This window comes from Suncus etruscus, chromosome 3 (assembly GCF_024139225.1).
Source record: "Suncus etruscus isolate mSunEtr1 chromosome 3, mSunEtr1.pri.cur, whole genome shotgun sequence".
Classification (NCBI taxonomy): Eukaryota; Metazoa; Chordata; class Mammalia; order Eulipotyphla; family Soricidae; genus Suncus; species Suncus etruscus.
In genome coordinates, this window is record NC_064850.1 from 8,524,593 (window position 1) to 8,540,491 (window position 15,899).

At 38.6% G+C, this 15,899-nt stretch overlaps 1 protein-coding gene and 1 non-coding gene across 2 annotated transcripts in view; both read left to right on the plus strand.

Annotated features, from left to right (window-relative positions):
• The window catches only part of SYNE2 (spectrin repeat containing nuclear envelope protein 2), a 273,877-nt gene that overhangs the window by 44,527 nt on the left and 213,451 nt on the right, over positions 1–15,899 (plus strand). The window contains exons 17-24 of the mRNA XM_049770287.1: positions 1,135–1,346; positions 1,482–1,572; positions 2,501–2,616; positions 3,631–3,757; positions 6,853–7,010; positions 8,306–8,453; positions 9,580–10,169; positions 14,056–14,235. Of these exons, the coding sequence (XP_049626244.1) occupies positions 1,135–1,346; positions 1,482–1,572; positions 2,501–2,616; positions 3,631–3,757; positions 6,853–7,010; positions 8,306–8,453; positions 9,580–10,169; positions 14,056–14,235 (1,622 nt within the window). The remainder of the gene's footprint in view (positions 1–1,134; positions 1,347–1,481; positions 1,573–2,500; positions 2,617–3,630; positions 3,758–6,852; positions 7,011–8,305; positions 8,454–9,579; positions 10,170–14,055; positions 14,236–15,899) is intronic.
• Positions 259–391, plus strand: LOC126005181 (small nucleolar RNA SNORA51). The gene has a single exon (XR_007494353.1). It is a non-coding gene; the product is annotated as a small nucleolar RNA SNORA51 (small nucleolar RNA).

Below are 15,899 nucleotides of genomic sequence, written 5' to 3' on the forward strand. Positions count from 1 at the left end.
AAAGATATGTAAGCCATTATGAAAAAAAAAAATTGTGTTTTTAATCAGAAATTTTCTTTGACTTACATGTATTATTATTATATCAATTATATTATATGTTATGTTATGTCACTATATTATGTTATATTAGTTTACCTCATTATGTTAATCAATTTTGTCCTTTAAATGAATTCTTACTTTAAAAAAACAAACAAACAAACAAAAAAACAACTTTAGTTTGCTCTGAAGAAAAAAAAAAATAAATAAAAGATAAGATAAGGCCTCCCAAATCTTACCACAGGCTGTGTTCTTTACACTGGCTGTATAGAAAGAGGAGGTACAGTAAAGGCACCCCATATACACCTCAACACAGGCCCCTTGCCGGGTATGTATTGTGAATTGGGGGACAAAAAAAAAAAAAAAAAAAAAAGATGAGCACTGTGACTTTGCTGTGAAGTTCAGAGTTGTTTTTGCGGGAACGCTGTGTTCTGGGGGAACTAGCTTTTGTGAAAAATCAGACATTTGAGTCAGAATTTTCTGGGGCAAATCTCGTGGGGATAGTTTTGGTTTCCATCTTATTTGATTGTTTCTGTATGTTGGACAGTATTGATCTCTCTTTGTTTCATTTAAACTCTCTACTTCTCTCCCAATATCAGTCTATCTTTGTCTTTCCTTATTATGATCTCTATTATTAATTTTAATATTGATTATTTTGGAGGAGGGAAACTTCTTTTCAGTGTCAATGAATTTCCCTTTTTTTTTTTTTTCTTGGACATTTTGTTCTTCTGAGCAGAAGGCAATTAAGTTGCAGAGACATTGACTTAAAAGAACGTATGCCGGACTTCAGAGCCAAAATACAGATTGGCAAAATACAGTGGCCAACCCTGGTTTAATATCCTGCATCATATATGGTGGCAATTTGGTTTTCTTATGTACCATCCTGGACTGTGCTGACTTACTTTAGGGCTCATTTTCTCATCTTGGTGTGGGGTTGGGCTGACCTCATCTTTGTGTGTGTTGATCATCATCCTACCAGGCCTACACTAAAAAACCTGTGTTATCATACTCATGTGTTCATCTGTTCATGTAAAATCATCTGGACCAATCATATCAACTCACTTGCAACACATTCCCTCCTCTGTTTCTTCCCATCAGGCCTGTTTTTCCGAGGACAGCTGTCTGTATCAGCTAGAGCATCATATGGCCGTCCTGAGGGAGCTCTGTGATGAACTGACTTCCCCCAAAAGCCAACAGGAAGTGAGGCGAGCGCTCAGGGAATTTGAGCAGAAAATAGGAAGACTCCGGAAGTGTGCTGCTGAGATTCAAGGGACGTTGAGGCCCATGGTGGGGGACAAGTCGAGAACCAAGTCAGTATTCTGTGCGAATCAGGACACTGTGAGACAAACCCTCTTGTAAAATTACATGCATTGAGCACCATTTCTTCTCTGTGGGGCTTCATGTTTCCCTCCTCTTTTAATAAGGGATTTTTGACTTCTTCCTAGGGGGACAATGAACACATCTGAGAAAAAAGGAAAAACTGCCCACGGTGAGATGCCAGCTGCAGAAACAGATCCTCAGCCACGAATTGAAAAGGTGTCACTTGTTCATAAGTTATATGATCAGGGAACACAATGGGAAAGGTTGTGTGTGCACTAATCTACTTCTGTTGGTTTTAATGATATGGTTGTATCAGCTGAAAATTCTTACTGAACACTTTCCAGAGAATTTGAATACAACCTACCAAAGCTACAGCAAATAGAGTTGCCCCTTGCTCTAAAGATACAATTTTTTTTTTTAACCGAAGGAGACCATCTTGAAATAATCCCAAAACAGTCTGGACACTTACAGTTGAGGGTCCAAAAGATTGTGTCTCATTTGCACAGATGACTGTGATTCATTGAGATGAGCGAGTTCATGTAACGTTGGTCTTTTGCTCATTTTAATGACTTTCACTTTCTTTAGAAATAAAATTTTCTGGGGCTAGAGCAGTGGTGTAAGCAGTAAGGTGTTTGCCTTGCACATACTGATCCAAGACAGACCATGGTTCAATCCCCGGCATTCCATATGGTCCCCCAAGCCAGGAGCAATTTCTGAGTGAATAGCCAGGAGTAGCTCCTGAGCACCCCCCAATAAAAAAGGAAAGAAAGAAATGGAATTTTCTAAATGTTTGAATTTTAGGTACATAGGCATTTACTTGCTATCAGTGCCCAGACTAGCTGTCTGGGTATGGGAAAGGAGTTGGGTGTATTTATTTTGCTTCTGTATGTTAGGTTATGTCTGCTTTTAACTGACTGCTATGAAGTCAGACAGAGAATTTGGGGCTTGGGAGAGCTCCCTTCCAAACTAATATTCCAACCAGGCGATGAAATTCAGCCTAAAAATCTCCTCTGTCTTTTGAATTATTATTGCTTTGGGGTATAAGGAGCCATTGCTATACTTTTATGTAATAAAGCATTCATCTTTTCCAGATCATTAAGTACATTGGTGATAATTATATTTACTATTTTGCATCCTTGCCTAGGCATATGAATCTAAGAATTATAGCCTGGAGTCATCACAATTAAGGCTTCCACAAGAAGAAAGCATTATGAATGATGAAATGGATCAAAATGCATTCACAAAGAGTTTAATAGAAAGGTAAACTTTTGTTTTTTGTGGAGCACATCCAGTGGTACTTAGGGATTCCTCTTGATGCTTCACTCAGGGAACATTCTGGACAGGCTCTGGGGACCATATGAAGTGCCAGGAACTGAACCTGAGTTGACCCTATGAGAGGCAAGCACCATACCTGCTATACTGTTGTTCCAGCCTTAAAATACTGAATATTTCTTTTTGGGCAAGACTTAGCAGTGCTCAGGGCTCACTCCTGACTCTGCACCCCAGGATCACTCCTGGGGGGTGCTTAAAAGTTCAGATGTGGTGTTGAGTGTCGAACCTACATGCAAGCACCTAGCCTCTTTCCAGACCCTAGACAGCTAAACGGTTTTAAGTAACTGGCAAATGTGATTTATGTATTTTGGTCAGAGAGCTAGTCTACGAGTTAAGGCAATCATCTTTTCATGTGGTTGAACCAGGATTAATTCCTACTAGGGATATGGATCCTCAAGCACTGCCAGGAGTGGCCCCTGAGCCAAAAGTAGTCATCCTCTCTCTCTGCTCTTCACCCCAAGAAAAAACCAGATGATAACATCCACCAAAAATCTTCCACCAATCCAAACACACTCTATTTATTATTTGGTTTGGTTTCTGGTCACACCCATAGATGATCAGAGCTTACTTCTGGTTCTGCTCAGGGGGTTCATTGCTTGTGGGCCTTCAGGAGTCATCTTTTTTTGGTATGTGGGTCAATTATTTTATTTTATTTTATTTTATTTTGGTTTGGGCCACACTTGGCAGTGCTCAGGTGTTACTTCTGGTTCTGCATTCAGGAATTACTCCTGGTGGTGCTAGGGGACTGATTTTATGGGCTCCCAGAATCAAATTCAGTTGGCTACATGCAAAGCAAGCATTCTACCTTCTGCGCTCTCTGGCCTGGTCAATAAACATTAATAGAAAAAAATTCTCTTGGGTATCCTCATAATATCCTAAATGAAACATGATATTTTATCTTTCTTAAAAATATTAGATAATGTTGCATTTCATTTTTTCCAGGTATGATACATACCGAGAAAATCTTACTCTACACCTTACAAACAACAAATGCAGAATTACTTCTGATTTCCCTAGTGGTAAAGAATGGAGTAGCACTTATCTCCAAGATAAACTCACTGACCTACAGGTAATTTCTGAAAATAGTGTTTCTCTGGTCCCCGCTTTTGTTAGACAATTAAATACAGCATGCATGTTCCTCATTTTTCGTTGATATTTCCAGTGAATATTTTTTGTTGAGTTGCATTTCTAATATCATGTAATCCAAAATGTTCTTTGTCTTTAAAAATAAATGCAAGAAAGAGTTTAGTTTATGGTTCTTACATCAGTCATACTCTTGTTTGGTGCTTTGAATATTGTGGGCTTGAAGAGATTTTGCTTGAAGAGTTTTTGATTTTGGGGTGGATAGGGATGACAGTTTCATACAAAACAATGTGTTTATTATTCACCATGGGAAACTTTTTCTCAAAGTAGTTCCAGTTCTTTAAAGAATTTTCAAATTTCTGCTGCCTAAAACTCATCTCTTTACCAGTTGTTTGTGACACAGATGTAGATACTCTTAAGTCAGTACCTTAAGTATCATCACATGGTCGATCCGGGATTGATCCAAGTTCTATCCCCAGCATCCCATATGGTTCTCCTGCCAGGAGCGATTACTGAATGCAGAGTCAGGAGTAACCTTCGAGTGCCACCAGAGGTGGCCCCTAAACAAAACAAACTAACAAAATGTCTATAATTTATATGTAAAGTGTACAGTGTCTCCTTGTTCATTGAGTTATTCAGTATTCAACAGACAAGATGACTGCCACTGATGAGGACATTTAAGCAAATAGTAATATTTTTTAGATGTGCTGATACACATGCTCTTTCACTACTGTCAGAGGGAATGTCTGTGATGGGGCACAGAGCTGGTTTGACATAGATTCTAATAAGTAGCATGATGGTTACTGAGGAGGATATTACACAATATTAGTTGCGTACAGCTCAGAGTGCGCATCACATTAACTAATTTTTAAAGATGTTCCACTAGTTTCCTAAAAATACCCCCTCCAACCAGCCCATGAGATGAAGCTCACCACAAAGAGTGGTGAGTGCAGTTAGAGAAACAACTCCACTGACAACTATCATGACAATGGTAGTGAGAGAAATAGAACTCCTGTCTCAAAGACAGGCAAGGGGTGGAGGGGAGAAGATAATGGGGGACATTGGTGGCAGGATGGTTGCACTAGTGATGGAGGGGTGTCCATTTTATGACTGAAATCCAACTACAAACATGTTTGTAATCATGGTGTTTAAATAAAGATATGAACATTTTTATTGACAATTGAAAAACGCTCCTTCCATCTTAATTGTGGCATAAAGTTATTGCAGAAAACTTAGAATATAGCAAAAGAAACAAAACAAAAACCTTCCTAAATGTATCAGTTTGAGATATCTCACCCCAGTTTTTTATATATGCTTTTACATTTTTATGTTCACAACAAAATACTTTCCATATTCTACTGCTTAAATAATAAACCAATGTGAGGGGCTGGAGAGATAGCACAGTGGTAAGGCGTTTGCCTTGCTGAACCAGAAATAATGGTGGTTGGAAACCCAGCATCCCATTTGGTACCCAGTGCCTTTCAGGAGTGATTTCTGAGCTCAGAGCCAGTAGTAGTCTCTGACTGCTGCAGCGTGTTACCAAAAATAAAATTAAAAAAAAAAAAAATAAAAAAATAAACCAATGTGTTTGAAGGCCATTTCATCAAGGCTGTTTTGTTACGATAGCATTAACAATATGCAATGCTCAGTATTTGTTCTAATCATTTATCACATTGACCAAGTAGTCCCATTGTGTATCTGATGTTGGGGATAAGGAAAGAAAGGACAGGCAGTGCTGGGAGTTTTCATATCAAATGATGGATGATCATCTGTAAAGGTTGCAGTTGACTAGGGAGCCACAGAAATAACCAGTCTGATTATTGTAAGCTTTATGAATAAGTATCTGCCTTATTTTGAAAATAATCAGTGCATGATTTATGCAGCATGACACTTTTATGTTATGCTTGGAAGCAGAGACTGAACCCCAAGCCATTGAATGGAGCAGAGGACCTTATTTTCCAATGCTCTCCAATATTTCTCAATTATCTTCTTCTATGATGTCAGTTTCTAAGTTAGACTCTACCAGCTATCTCCTCAATTTTCCATCTGAATAAACAAAATTCATAAGTTGAAAGCTTTGTTGTTCAATGATGGATTTAGCACATTTTTATCACAATTAAGAAATTGTCATGAGACCTTCTGTGACTGAGTAATGAGTTTGTTAGAAAGCAATACTAATCCATGGGGAAATGAGAGAAAATTAAACTGATGATGAGTACTCAGTAGGGTTCTGCAACAGTGTTCCCTCCTTTTAAAAAGAACCAACATAAGAATATGGAATAGTATAGAATTTCAGTGTTTAATTATAAACACAATTATAAATTAATTTCACATCTCATTTAGTAGAAGAGTTCACCCCAGTTTTAGTTTTAGGAGAAACCATGATTTGTGGTCTACAGAAAGGAGAATTGTCTTTCTGACATCTCTTTCTGATTGTATTCTGTATACCTAACATAGAAGGAATTTTGGATTCCTTTCAAAGCCTCTATGTTGGTTCTCTTGACTGTAATGAGTGATTATCTTTGTCCCTGAAAGATACTTGTTTGGGGATGTTTGAAAATACTTCTTGTTTTTTTTTTTGTTTGTTTGTTATGTTTTTGGATCACACTTGGTTGCACTCAGGGGTTACTCCTGGCTCAGTACTCAGAGAAATTGCTTCTGGCAGGTTCCAGGGAACATACAGAATGCTAGGAATCAAACTGGGGTCTGTTCAGGGTAGGCTGTGTAGAAGGTAAACACCCTACCACTGTGCTATAGCTCTGGCCCTGAAAATACTTCTTAATATATTTTCATGTGAAATTTTATGCTCATGTCTTGAGTTGATCAGTGTCTCATTTTGATTGTGTGGGTGTGGGTTTCTTTTCTTATTTTTTTCTTTTTGGTTATTGGGCCACACCTCACTCCTAGAAGGACTCTGTGAAGTATATGTGGTGCTAGGGATCAAATTTGGGTTGGCTGTGTTTAAGGCAAGCACCCTACCTACTGTATTATTTCTCCAGTCCCAAGTGTCTCATTTTCAAAGAATATGGTAATCACACTAATCAATTATTAGTTTGTAAATTAGTTTTCTGTTTAATGTAGATCTTAAAACATGAAACTGATGCTTGCTGGAAAGAGTTTGAAACGACTTCATTGAATTTAGAAGAACTTGTAAGTGATACAGACAAGGACTTTTTTATTACAACAAGAGAAACGTTAAAAGAAACAGAAAATGAGCTTCAGAAAAATCTTATTTCCAGGTATAGTTCTGAAATGTATTCACTTATTATTTACTATATCAATACCATTTTTAGCTAGACTAGTATTTTGCTAAATATTTTTGAATTTTATTTTATATGATGAAAAAGCTGCTATTATATTTGCCTTTTACTGATAGAGAAACTAATAGTTGAGGAGGTTGAATTACAAACTGAACATACCTCTGGTCTGAGATTTAAATGGATCTTAACATTGCTCTTCATCTTGGCACATTCTAAAGACAATCACTGTTTTTCCCATTTCTCCCCTTAGAAATGAATTTTGACCATGGTAGATTTCTCTAGACCTTGATTTCCTCATTCTAAACTGAAAGTGCTGTTATGTGCAGCATATATGTTTTCTGTATATTTTATTAAGAAAGAAATGGCGACCCTAATTTCTTATTTAAGTATATGTGAGTCACACTTTCCAACTTATTATTAGCAGTAGAGTCAATTATTTGAACTCTATTGTATTTCTACTAATAAAAAATTAATATAAAGTTTATTTGCTGTTAAAGCAAAATTAAATTATGTTCAATAATTTGTTTTTAAAAAAAGCAGTATATTTGGGGCTGGAGCAATAGCACAAGCAGGTACAACGTTTGCCTTGTTTGTCAATGTTTGTACAATGTTTGCCAATGTTTGCCAGTCGGGGTTCAATCCCCAGCATCCCATAATGCCATATGATATCCCAAATCTTCCAAGAATCATTTCTGAGTGCAAAGCTGGAGTAACTCCTGAACACAACCAAGTGTAGCTCAATTCTTCCCGCCAAAAAAGAGAATTATTTTATAATAATTATAATAATTTTTCTTTGGAGCGCTATTAAACTGTTAAGCAATCTTCGATATAGCAAAGAACTCAAAACTTTGTCATTTTGAATTGCTGGGTTTGGGCTTCAATACAGTAATCTATCTACACCATTGTATTTATATTTTGGGGGGAAGCATCTCAACCAGTGTTCAGGGAACCTGGGGACACTTGACCAACAGGGTTACCTGGTTTAATTTCTTGGTGCTAGAGGCCCAGGATGACAACTGGTGGAATGTAATTAGACCCAATGATGTTTGAAGGTCACCAGGGCTCTACTAGGTGTGTTTGAAATACTGAAACATGGGTTCTAGAGCATACTAGATCTGTACTCTTGACCACTGAGCTATCTTCTCACCTAACCCCCATATGAATTCTCATGAGATCATCATTGTCTCTTCTAGATTACGTTGTGGCATTAATATAGTTTATTGACTGCTTTTCTACTATGTATTGCTCACCTGTCTTGTTATTTTTTTACCCAGAATGGAGTCCTTGGAGACTGCGCTGCAGATTGTATTACCTGTGGAGAGGGAATCACTCCTCATCTGCAGCTCAGACTTGTTCCTCCAAGAAATAGCCATTCAAGAACTCCAACTCATTGACATTCATGGCATTTATCAAAACTTAAGGGTAAATATCTAAGTTCTCACGAAATAGGTGTAAAATAATTTTTTTAGATATTTATGGATTTTTACACCGATCATTTATGTTTAGAATATAAGACATGATGGGGAAACTATTTAATAATTTAACCTTATTGATTTCTCAGCTTTTTAATTCTTTGCAAATTTGGAAGTAGGGAACCAATATTTATAATGAAGTATTGGGACTGGAGAGATAGTATAGAAGTTAGGCAGCCTGCTTTCCACACAACTGACCCAGATTCAGTCCCTACAAAGTATGGCCCAAAGGCCAAAAAAAAAGAGTAATTTCAGGAGCCCAGAGAGATAGCACAGCAGCGTTTGCCTTGCAAGCAGCCGGTCCAGGAACAAAGGTGGTTGGTTTGAATCCTGGTGTCCCATATGGTCCCCCGTGCTTGCCAGGAGCTATTTCTGAGCAGACAGCCAGGAGTAACCCCTGAACAACGCTGAGTGTGGCTCCCCCCCCCCAAAAAAAAGAGTAATTTCATGAGTTAAGACTTGTTTACAAAATGTCTTCAAGGAAGAAATCTTAAATACATACTAGATCTATATGCTCAAGTTTGCATTTTTACAGTTTATTTTAAATTCCATTTTAAATAAAAATAATGGTTTAGATTTTAGATTATAAAGTATCAGGGCTGGAGAGATAGCATGGAGGTAAGGCATTTGCCTTGCATGCAGAAGGTTGGTGGTTTGAATCCCGGCATCCCATATGGTCCCCTGAGCCTGCCAGGAGCGATTTCTGAGCATAGAGCCAGGAGTAATCCCTGAGCACTTCTTGGTGTGACTCAAAAACCAAAACAAAACAAAACAAAAAAAAGATTATAAAGTGTTAAATGTAACTGTGAGTCAGTCTTTATTTTCATTGAGACAGTAGATTTTTATATTTGGTTTTGAGAGTCATCAGGAAGAGTATCAGATAATGAAACAGCTGAAGCTGTTTCTGATGTTTTATAATTAAATATTTTCTTCTGTTGCAACTGTCTACCTGAGTAAGCTGAAAAGCAAGTTTTTTTTTTTTTATCAGATCTGGTCATGTAATTTGAGGTTAATTTCTCATGTAGTCTTTTCTTTTTTCAGCCTTGTGTTTTCAGCTTTTCTTTCTTTCATTCCAGACTATCCAAGATTCCATAGCAAAACAGATGGATATATGTAAGCATTTGGAACCGTCAGACAACTTGGCATTCAAACAATTACACCCACTAGATTTACATGCATCACAGAAGATTGTAGAGACACACAGAACCCAACTCAAAGAAATGGACCTCAAAGTGCAGATGTGTGAAGATATCCTCACAGCCCTTGAAGAATTTTTGGCTTCTCTGAGAACAGCAGAAAGTATGGCTGAACTTGGAATCTCCTCTGATACAGAAGAGGTACCAGAGAGTATTTTGCTAGTAGAAAGTCAGGAAGGAAAAATTCATCCAAAAGACAAGGCCAGGCATTTGGACAAATGTTTGGAAATGCTTGAGATCAGCTTAAAAAATGTTGACTTGAATGAAATAACTTCCTGCGAAGAAATTGTTGAGATAGTGTCCACAAAGTTGTTAGAATCTTGTGCATCAAAAGAGCTTCTTGAGAAAGACAAATTGCGAGAAACTTGTGTTTCCAAAAGTAATGAGTTCCAGAAAAATATCCAAGATTTACACAATCAAATCAGTAAAATTGGTCTGAAAGACCCTACTGCCCCTGCTGTGAAACAGAGGTAGGTGTCGCTCTGGTTCCCATCACTTTTTATGCAAGATCTTTCTTATTTTTCCAACTAGCTCTGATATGAAGCAAATGCATCATTTCCCTTTCTTCTTCTAGTTCAGCTCCTGCTGCCCCACGTTCCACATTCTTTTCTGTCGACTCCAAACAAGTTTTCTTTGTTCTTTGTTTGCCTTTATGCATTGTTGCCTAATTTCTTTGAAGTTAACATTGCCACAGAGAAAGGAATAGTGAACTATATAAAGTAGGCGTATTGCTTCTGGCCTCTTGCTGCTGTGCATTAATGAAGAATTTTTCTCTTGGTGGGAGACCTAAGAAATGCAATGTGGTTTATAATGAAGCAACAGGTGTCATGGTAGAAGATGTGCGTGGGCCATGTTGTCTCTGCTTCTTCTTTTATGAGTTAGTCTCTTCTCCCAGTGGAAAAGGTCATGAGACTGAGTTGAAGAGTGAGTTAAGCTTAGCAGTTTTTCTTGAGACTGAGTAGAATTGGAATAAACTGAGGCAGCAGTCTTCTCCATGCATGCAGCTTTTCTTTTCTCATTCTTGGTTTTTGGGAAACCACGCCTTACTTCTCTTGAGCTTATGCTCAGGAGTCTGTCCCAATAGTGCTGTGGGGATCATGCAGTGCTGGGAATTGAATCTGAATCTTTCCCATGCCAAACATGCACTGTAAGCTATTGAGCCACCTCTCTGGTCTGAATGCTAGTTCTTTTCTTTATTTATTAATTTTTTATTTTTGCTTTTTGGGTCATATTTGGCAGTGCTCAAGGCTTACTCCTGGCTATGCTCAAGGGACTATATGCTTGTTGGGAATTGAACCAGAGTCTGCTACATGCAGACTACATGTAAGGAGAGTGCTTTAGCTTCTTTCTGTATTGACTCTCAGACTGCCAAGTGCTGCTATTTTAATGATGTCAGACAGTTTCCAGGTCCTGAAAATGGAAATGTCAGCAAGAGTCAGTGTTATTACACTCCTGCCCTTTCTAAATCCCTCCTGCTTTCTATCCTCCTCTAATCACTTAGTGTGTAAGATTCTTTTAAGGCTCTTTGCTGATAAAGCCCATTTTATGTAATTTCCTTTAGTCTTTATCAATGAGACCTTCATTCCTACAATTCCCAAGTTCTTAATGAAGTGCTGAAGTAATTACTAATTTATAATAAATTTTATTGTTAATAGATTTTATATGGGCTTATAAATAATAAATACAAGGACTTTATAAATAAAAGAATATGTTTAGAAATAATTGCTTTAATTTTTACTTTTCTTATTAAAACAACAAATAAATATTGGCTGCCATGAACTGGTTTAGGTGCTAGAAATATAGCAATTAGCAAAACATAAATTTTCGCCTTTACAGAACTTACTCTCTAGAGCAAGGCTGGCAGACATTTATTCACAGGTTGTAGAAAGCCTGAGAAATCATGAGAAGGCCTGAGTCAAATGACAAAATAGACTGTATGCTTCATGCCTGTTGCTTGGAGGCTATCAGCCCATACTGTTGCCCACAAATTATATTATAAAAATGGGAGGAATTGTGGTTGGAGCAGTGGCAGAAGCGGTAAGGCATTTGCCATGCATGTGCTGACCTAGGACGGACTGTGGTTCGATTCCCCGGTGTCCCATATGGTCCCTCAAGCCAGGAGCAATTTCTGAGCACATAGCCAGGAGTAACCCCTGAGCTCACAGGGTGTGGTCCCCCCATAAAAGGGGAGGAGTAAGATGCTTCATATGTTTGCCAGTGTCAAAAACTAGAGAACAATTAAGCAAGGAAGGGGCTGGAGCAATAGTAGAGCAGGTAAGGTGTTTGCCTTGCATTGCTGCTAACCTGGGTTCAACCTCTTGCATTCCATAAAGTCTCCTAAATACTATCAGGTATGATTCCTGAGTACAGGGCCAGGAATAATACCTGAACATTACTGGGTGTGGCCCCACCAAAAAAAAATTAAGCAAGAGAAGGAGAGGGGCTGCAGTTAAATAGGGTCATCAGGACAGCTTTATGGAGAAGAGGTGGCTTTAGTTAGTCAAATAACTCCCTAGACTAGAGGATGAACCTTCCAGGCTGTGGGAGCAATAGGTATTAGGGCCAGGGGTGGGGCTGGATTTGTCATGTTTGGGGAGGGGTCATGTATGAGAAGGTCGCCATGAGGGAAGAGTTTTGAAAGGGAGTCTGAAGTGATAAGTGTGATGGACTTAGCTTGTGGGCCATGTGGCAACGTCAACATTTTCTGTGAGGGGTTGGAGAAATCATCAGAGGATGCTGAGCAGAGGGAGAAGATTTGGTTTTCATGACAATACGTTATCTCTGATGTGTTCAGAATAAACTCAAAGGGTCAAGGAAAGATCAAGAAGTTTAGTTTGCAAAGCCTTATTACAGTCATACGTGGTGTATGGGTTGCACCATTCTGCATGTATCTTGAAGAGTCTATCAGATTGGTGACACATTAGTCAGAGGGTATCAAGGAAGCACTGGCATCAGAAACGATTCCAAGATTCCACAGTTCCACTCGAGTCACTGGAAGAATTCAGTTACCATTAACGGCAATGAGAAAGACTGAAATTTGTCAGGTGTAGAAAGAAAGATCAGGTGTTTTTTGCTTGGGGCCACACTGGCAGTGTTTTCTCAACTCTTAGCAGTGCTCTGGGAACCTTGTGGGATTCTAGGGATTGATTGAATCCAGGTCAGTCTTGTATAAGCCATGCAGCCATCTTGCCTGCCGTCCTAGTTCACTGACCCCAGGTAAATTATTTTAGAAATGGTAGGTTCAAAAAAATTATTTGACATGTAAATAATGCCAGGAAGGCCATTCAAAACAGATGGCGTCAGGTGTCAGGAGTGCAGTCAGGGCTACAACTCTACATTCTAAAGTCATCTGCATTTCAGAATGCTACTTTATGCCACAAGACGGTTTGAGATGACCAGAAATGTGCATCTGGGCAGGCAAGAAATAGAAATCTAGGAGCCAGAGTTATCATAGCATTTGCCTTGCATGCGACCAACCTGGAATGGACCTGGGTTTGATCCCCGGCATCCTACATGGTCCACCTCCAGCCTGCCAGGGGCAATTTCTGAGTGCAGAGCCAGGAATAACCCCTGAATGCTGCTGAGTGTGGCCCCAAAACCAAATAAATAAATAAATAAATAAATAAATAGGTCTATGTTGTGTACTCCATGTTTGAACAGCTTAAGAGATGATGATATCCAAGAAAAGATACTGAGAAGGAAATATGTATTAGGAAAATTAGAGAGAGAGTGTGTGTGTTGGGAGAGGTATTTTGAGGGAAAAGTGAGCAGGAAGGTATCAACTCGTTAGTGAATGAAAACAAGGATTTAGAATTGAACATAGGTTTAGCAACACAGAGGTTACAGAATCTTGTTATGGAGACCTGTAGGAAAAGAAAAGCATTATGGGAGGGTACTTCAGAGAAAACTAAATGGAAGACAAGTAGATATAGTCAATTTAGACCTCTGTAAACAGGGTTAATCCTGTCAGGATTAGTTAAGGTTAAAATTTTAGTGCATATGATTTTTATTTGACATGGGAAAACGTGTAAGCAGGGTAAAATTCAGTTTTTTTCTCTCCCTTCCTCCCTCCTTGGCCCATTTCTATTCCTCATATCTATACATACTCTTCTTCTATTTTCTCTCATGTGCCATGTATATACACCCTTTGCAGGTGTGTACTACTTCTGGTATTGTATATTATATTTTAAGACCATATTAGTATTCTGGTAATGCAAATAATTTCCTGAATTCCATGATAGAACTATTGTAGGATTTTGGCATAAACTGCCTAAGGACAAAATAACCTATTCCCTGAATTATCCATATTTGTATCGAGTCAAATTGGCTATCAAACTTTTTTCTTTAATAATAAAGGAAAAAATTATTAATGAGACTGAATAAGGACCTAGATGAATATGAAAAAGAGAAGAAATACTTAGAAGAATTGGCTGATTCTATTCTACAATTTGAAGATGACGGAGAACACGCTCTGAGTGAACATTGCAGAAATACAGCCCTTTTGTGGGAGAATACGAAAGCTTCTATCACTGACTGGTAAGGCAAAAGAACTCTTCCCAACATGGGAAATTGTCTCTAGCACAAAGAACTTTGTGAAATTTATATGGTGGAAATACAACACCCTAGACTTTCCATGTCTATGCAAGACCTGGGATCATGGATCATAGCCAGAGTGAATTAAAGAGATTATTTTGGAGGAATAACAAATACACAGTTGACTTAAAGTTTTTATCAGCCCCTCGGTATTAGTTTTCTATTTCTGCTATAACTACCAGGAACCTCCTGTCTTAAAGACATACACAATTTACCTTATAGCCTGGAAATGAGAAATCCTAATATCAAGTTACATTCTTTTCTGGAGATTCTAAGGAGAGAATTTGTTTCCTTTTTTCCTTTTTTATTCTTTAGGGGCCTCCTACTTCATTCTTCAATTTGCATGTTCTTTTGTATTAAGAAATATATATATATATAATTTATAGGCAGCATGGATACAGTATTATTAAGAGTTTCCTTCTTCCCTGCAGAATTTTGGCAAAATTCAAAAGTTCTAAGCACATTGCAATCTTTGCATACCAGTCCCAAATGGCAATTTTTGTGGGATTAGTGAATCATGCAATTGCCTTATACTAGAGAGACCCACGTTCAATCCCCAACATTCCATATGGTCCCCTGAACACTGCCAGAAGTGATCTCTGAGTTTGGAGTTAGGAGTAAGTCTTGAACAGAGCCTGATATGGCCCCCAAACAAATCAAAGCTAGCAAACCGAATGGTGATTGGTTTTTGTTTTGTGTTTTTGGGTCACACCCAGTGGTGCTCAAGGGTTACTCTTGGCTCTGGGCTCAGAAATCTCTCCTGGCAGGCTCGGCGGACCATATGGGATGCTGAAAATCTAACCAGGGTCTGACCTGGGCTGGCTGCAGCAAGGGAAATGCCCTACCACTGTGCTATTGCTCCAGCCCTCGAATGGTGATTTTGTTGGACAATTTTCACCCATGCCTTCACTTTCTTACCCTTTACCTAAAAAGCTCAGTGTCATGGGATCATGGTTGTTGAGGTGCCAGGATACAGATGTGTGCTTTAATGCCAGTGCTGGGAATAATAGTCAGTGAGGTGGGCTATGGTCAGCGATGGACCCCAGAGCTTCTCACTCCAGGCAGGAGCCCTTCCATGGAACCCATCTCTTACATTTTCCTTATAAATCTTGTAAATCTCTTGACATTTTTCTTAGCGTTGCATCCTGTTGCTGTTACTTTCAGTACAGATCTCCATCAAGTTTTGCTTTCTTCATGGCACTCTATGCATCTTCTGTGTCTCATGCAGTCTCTCCTTTGGCTCTACAGAGGAAAGAATCAAGGTCCAAAGCAGCTAAACTTATTTATCTAGGGTGACATGGCAAGTACCTGGCCATTATCAGAACCTAGGTGTCCTAACTACTACATTATCTGAACTGCTTTCCTTTTTTTCCAAATAACTGAATCTAGAATGAGTTGAGTAGTCGTCCCCATAAACATTCTGGGAATTGTTAGATTAACATGGAAACAGTCCCTAAGAGTAGTGCCAAGGTGGCTTTGGTGTCCACATTGTCTTTGGAGAATGATGAACTCAAGACACTGAGTCTAAAGGTTTGGAATCCCATGCTTCGTTACAGAACTCTGTCCGGAGAACTTCATACTGAGCTGGAGAAAATAGTAGTCTATGG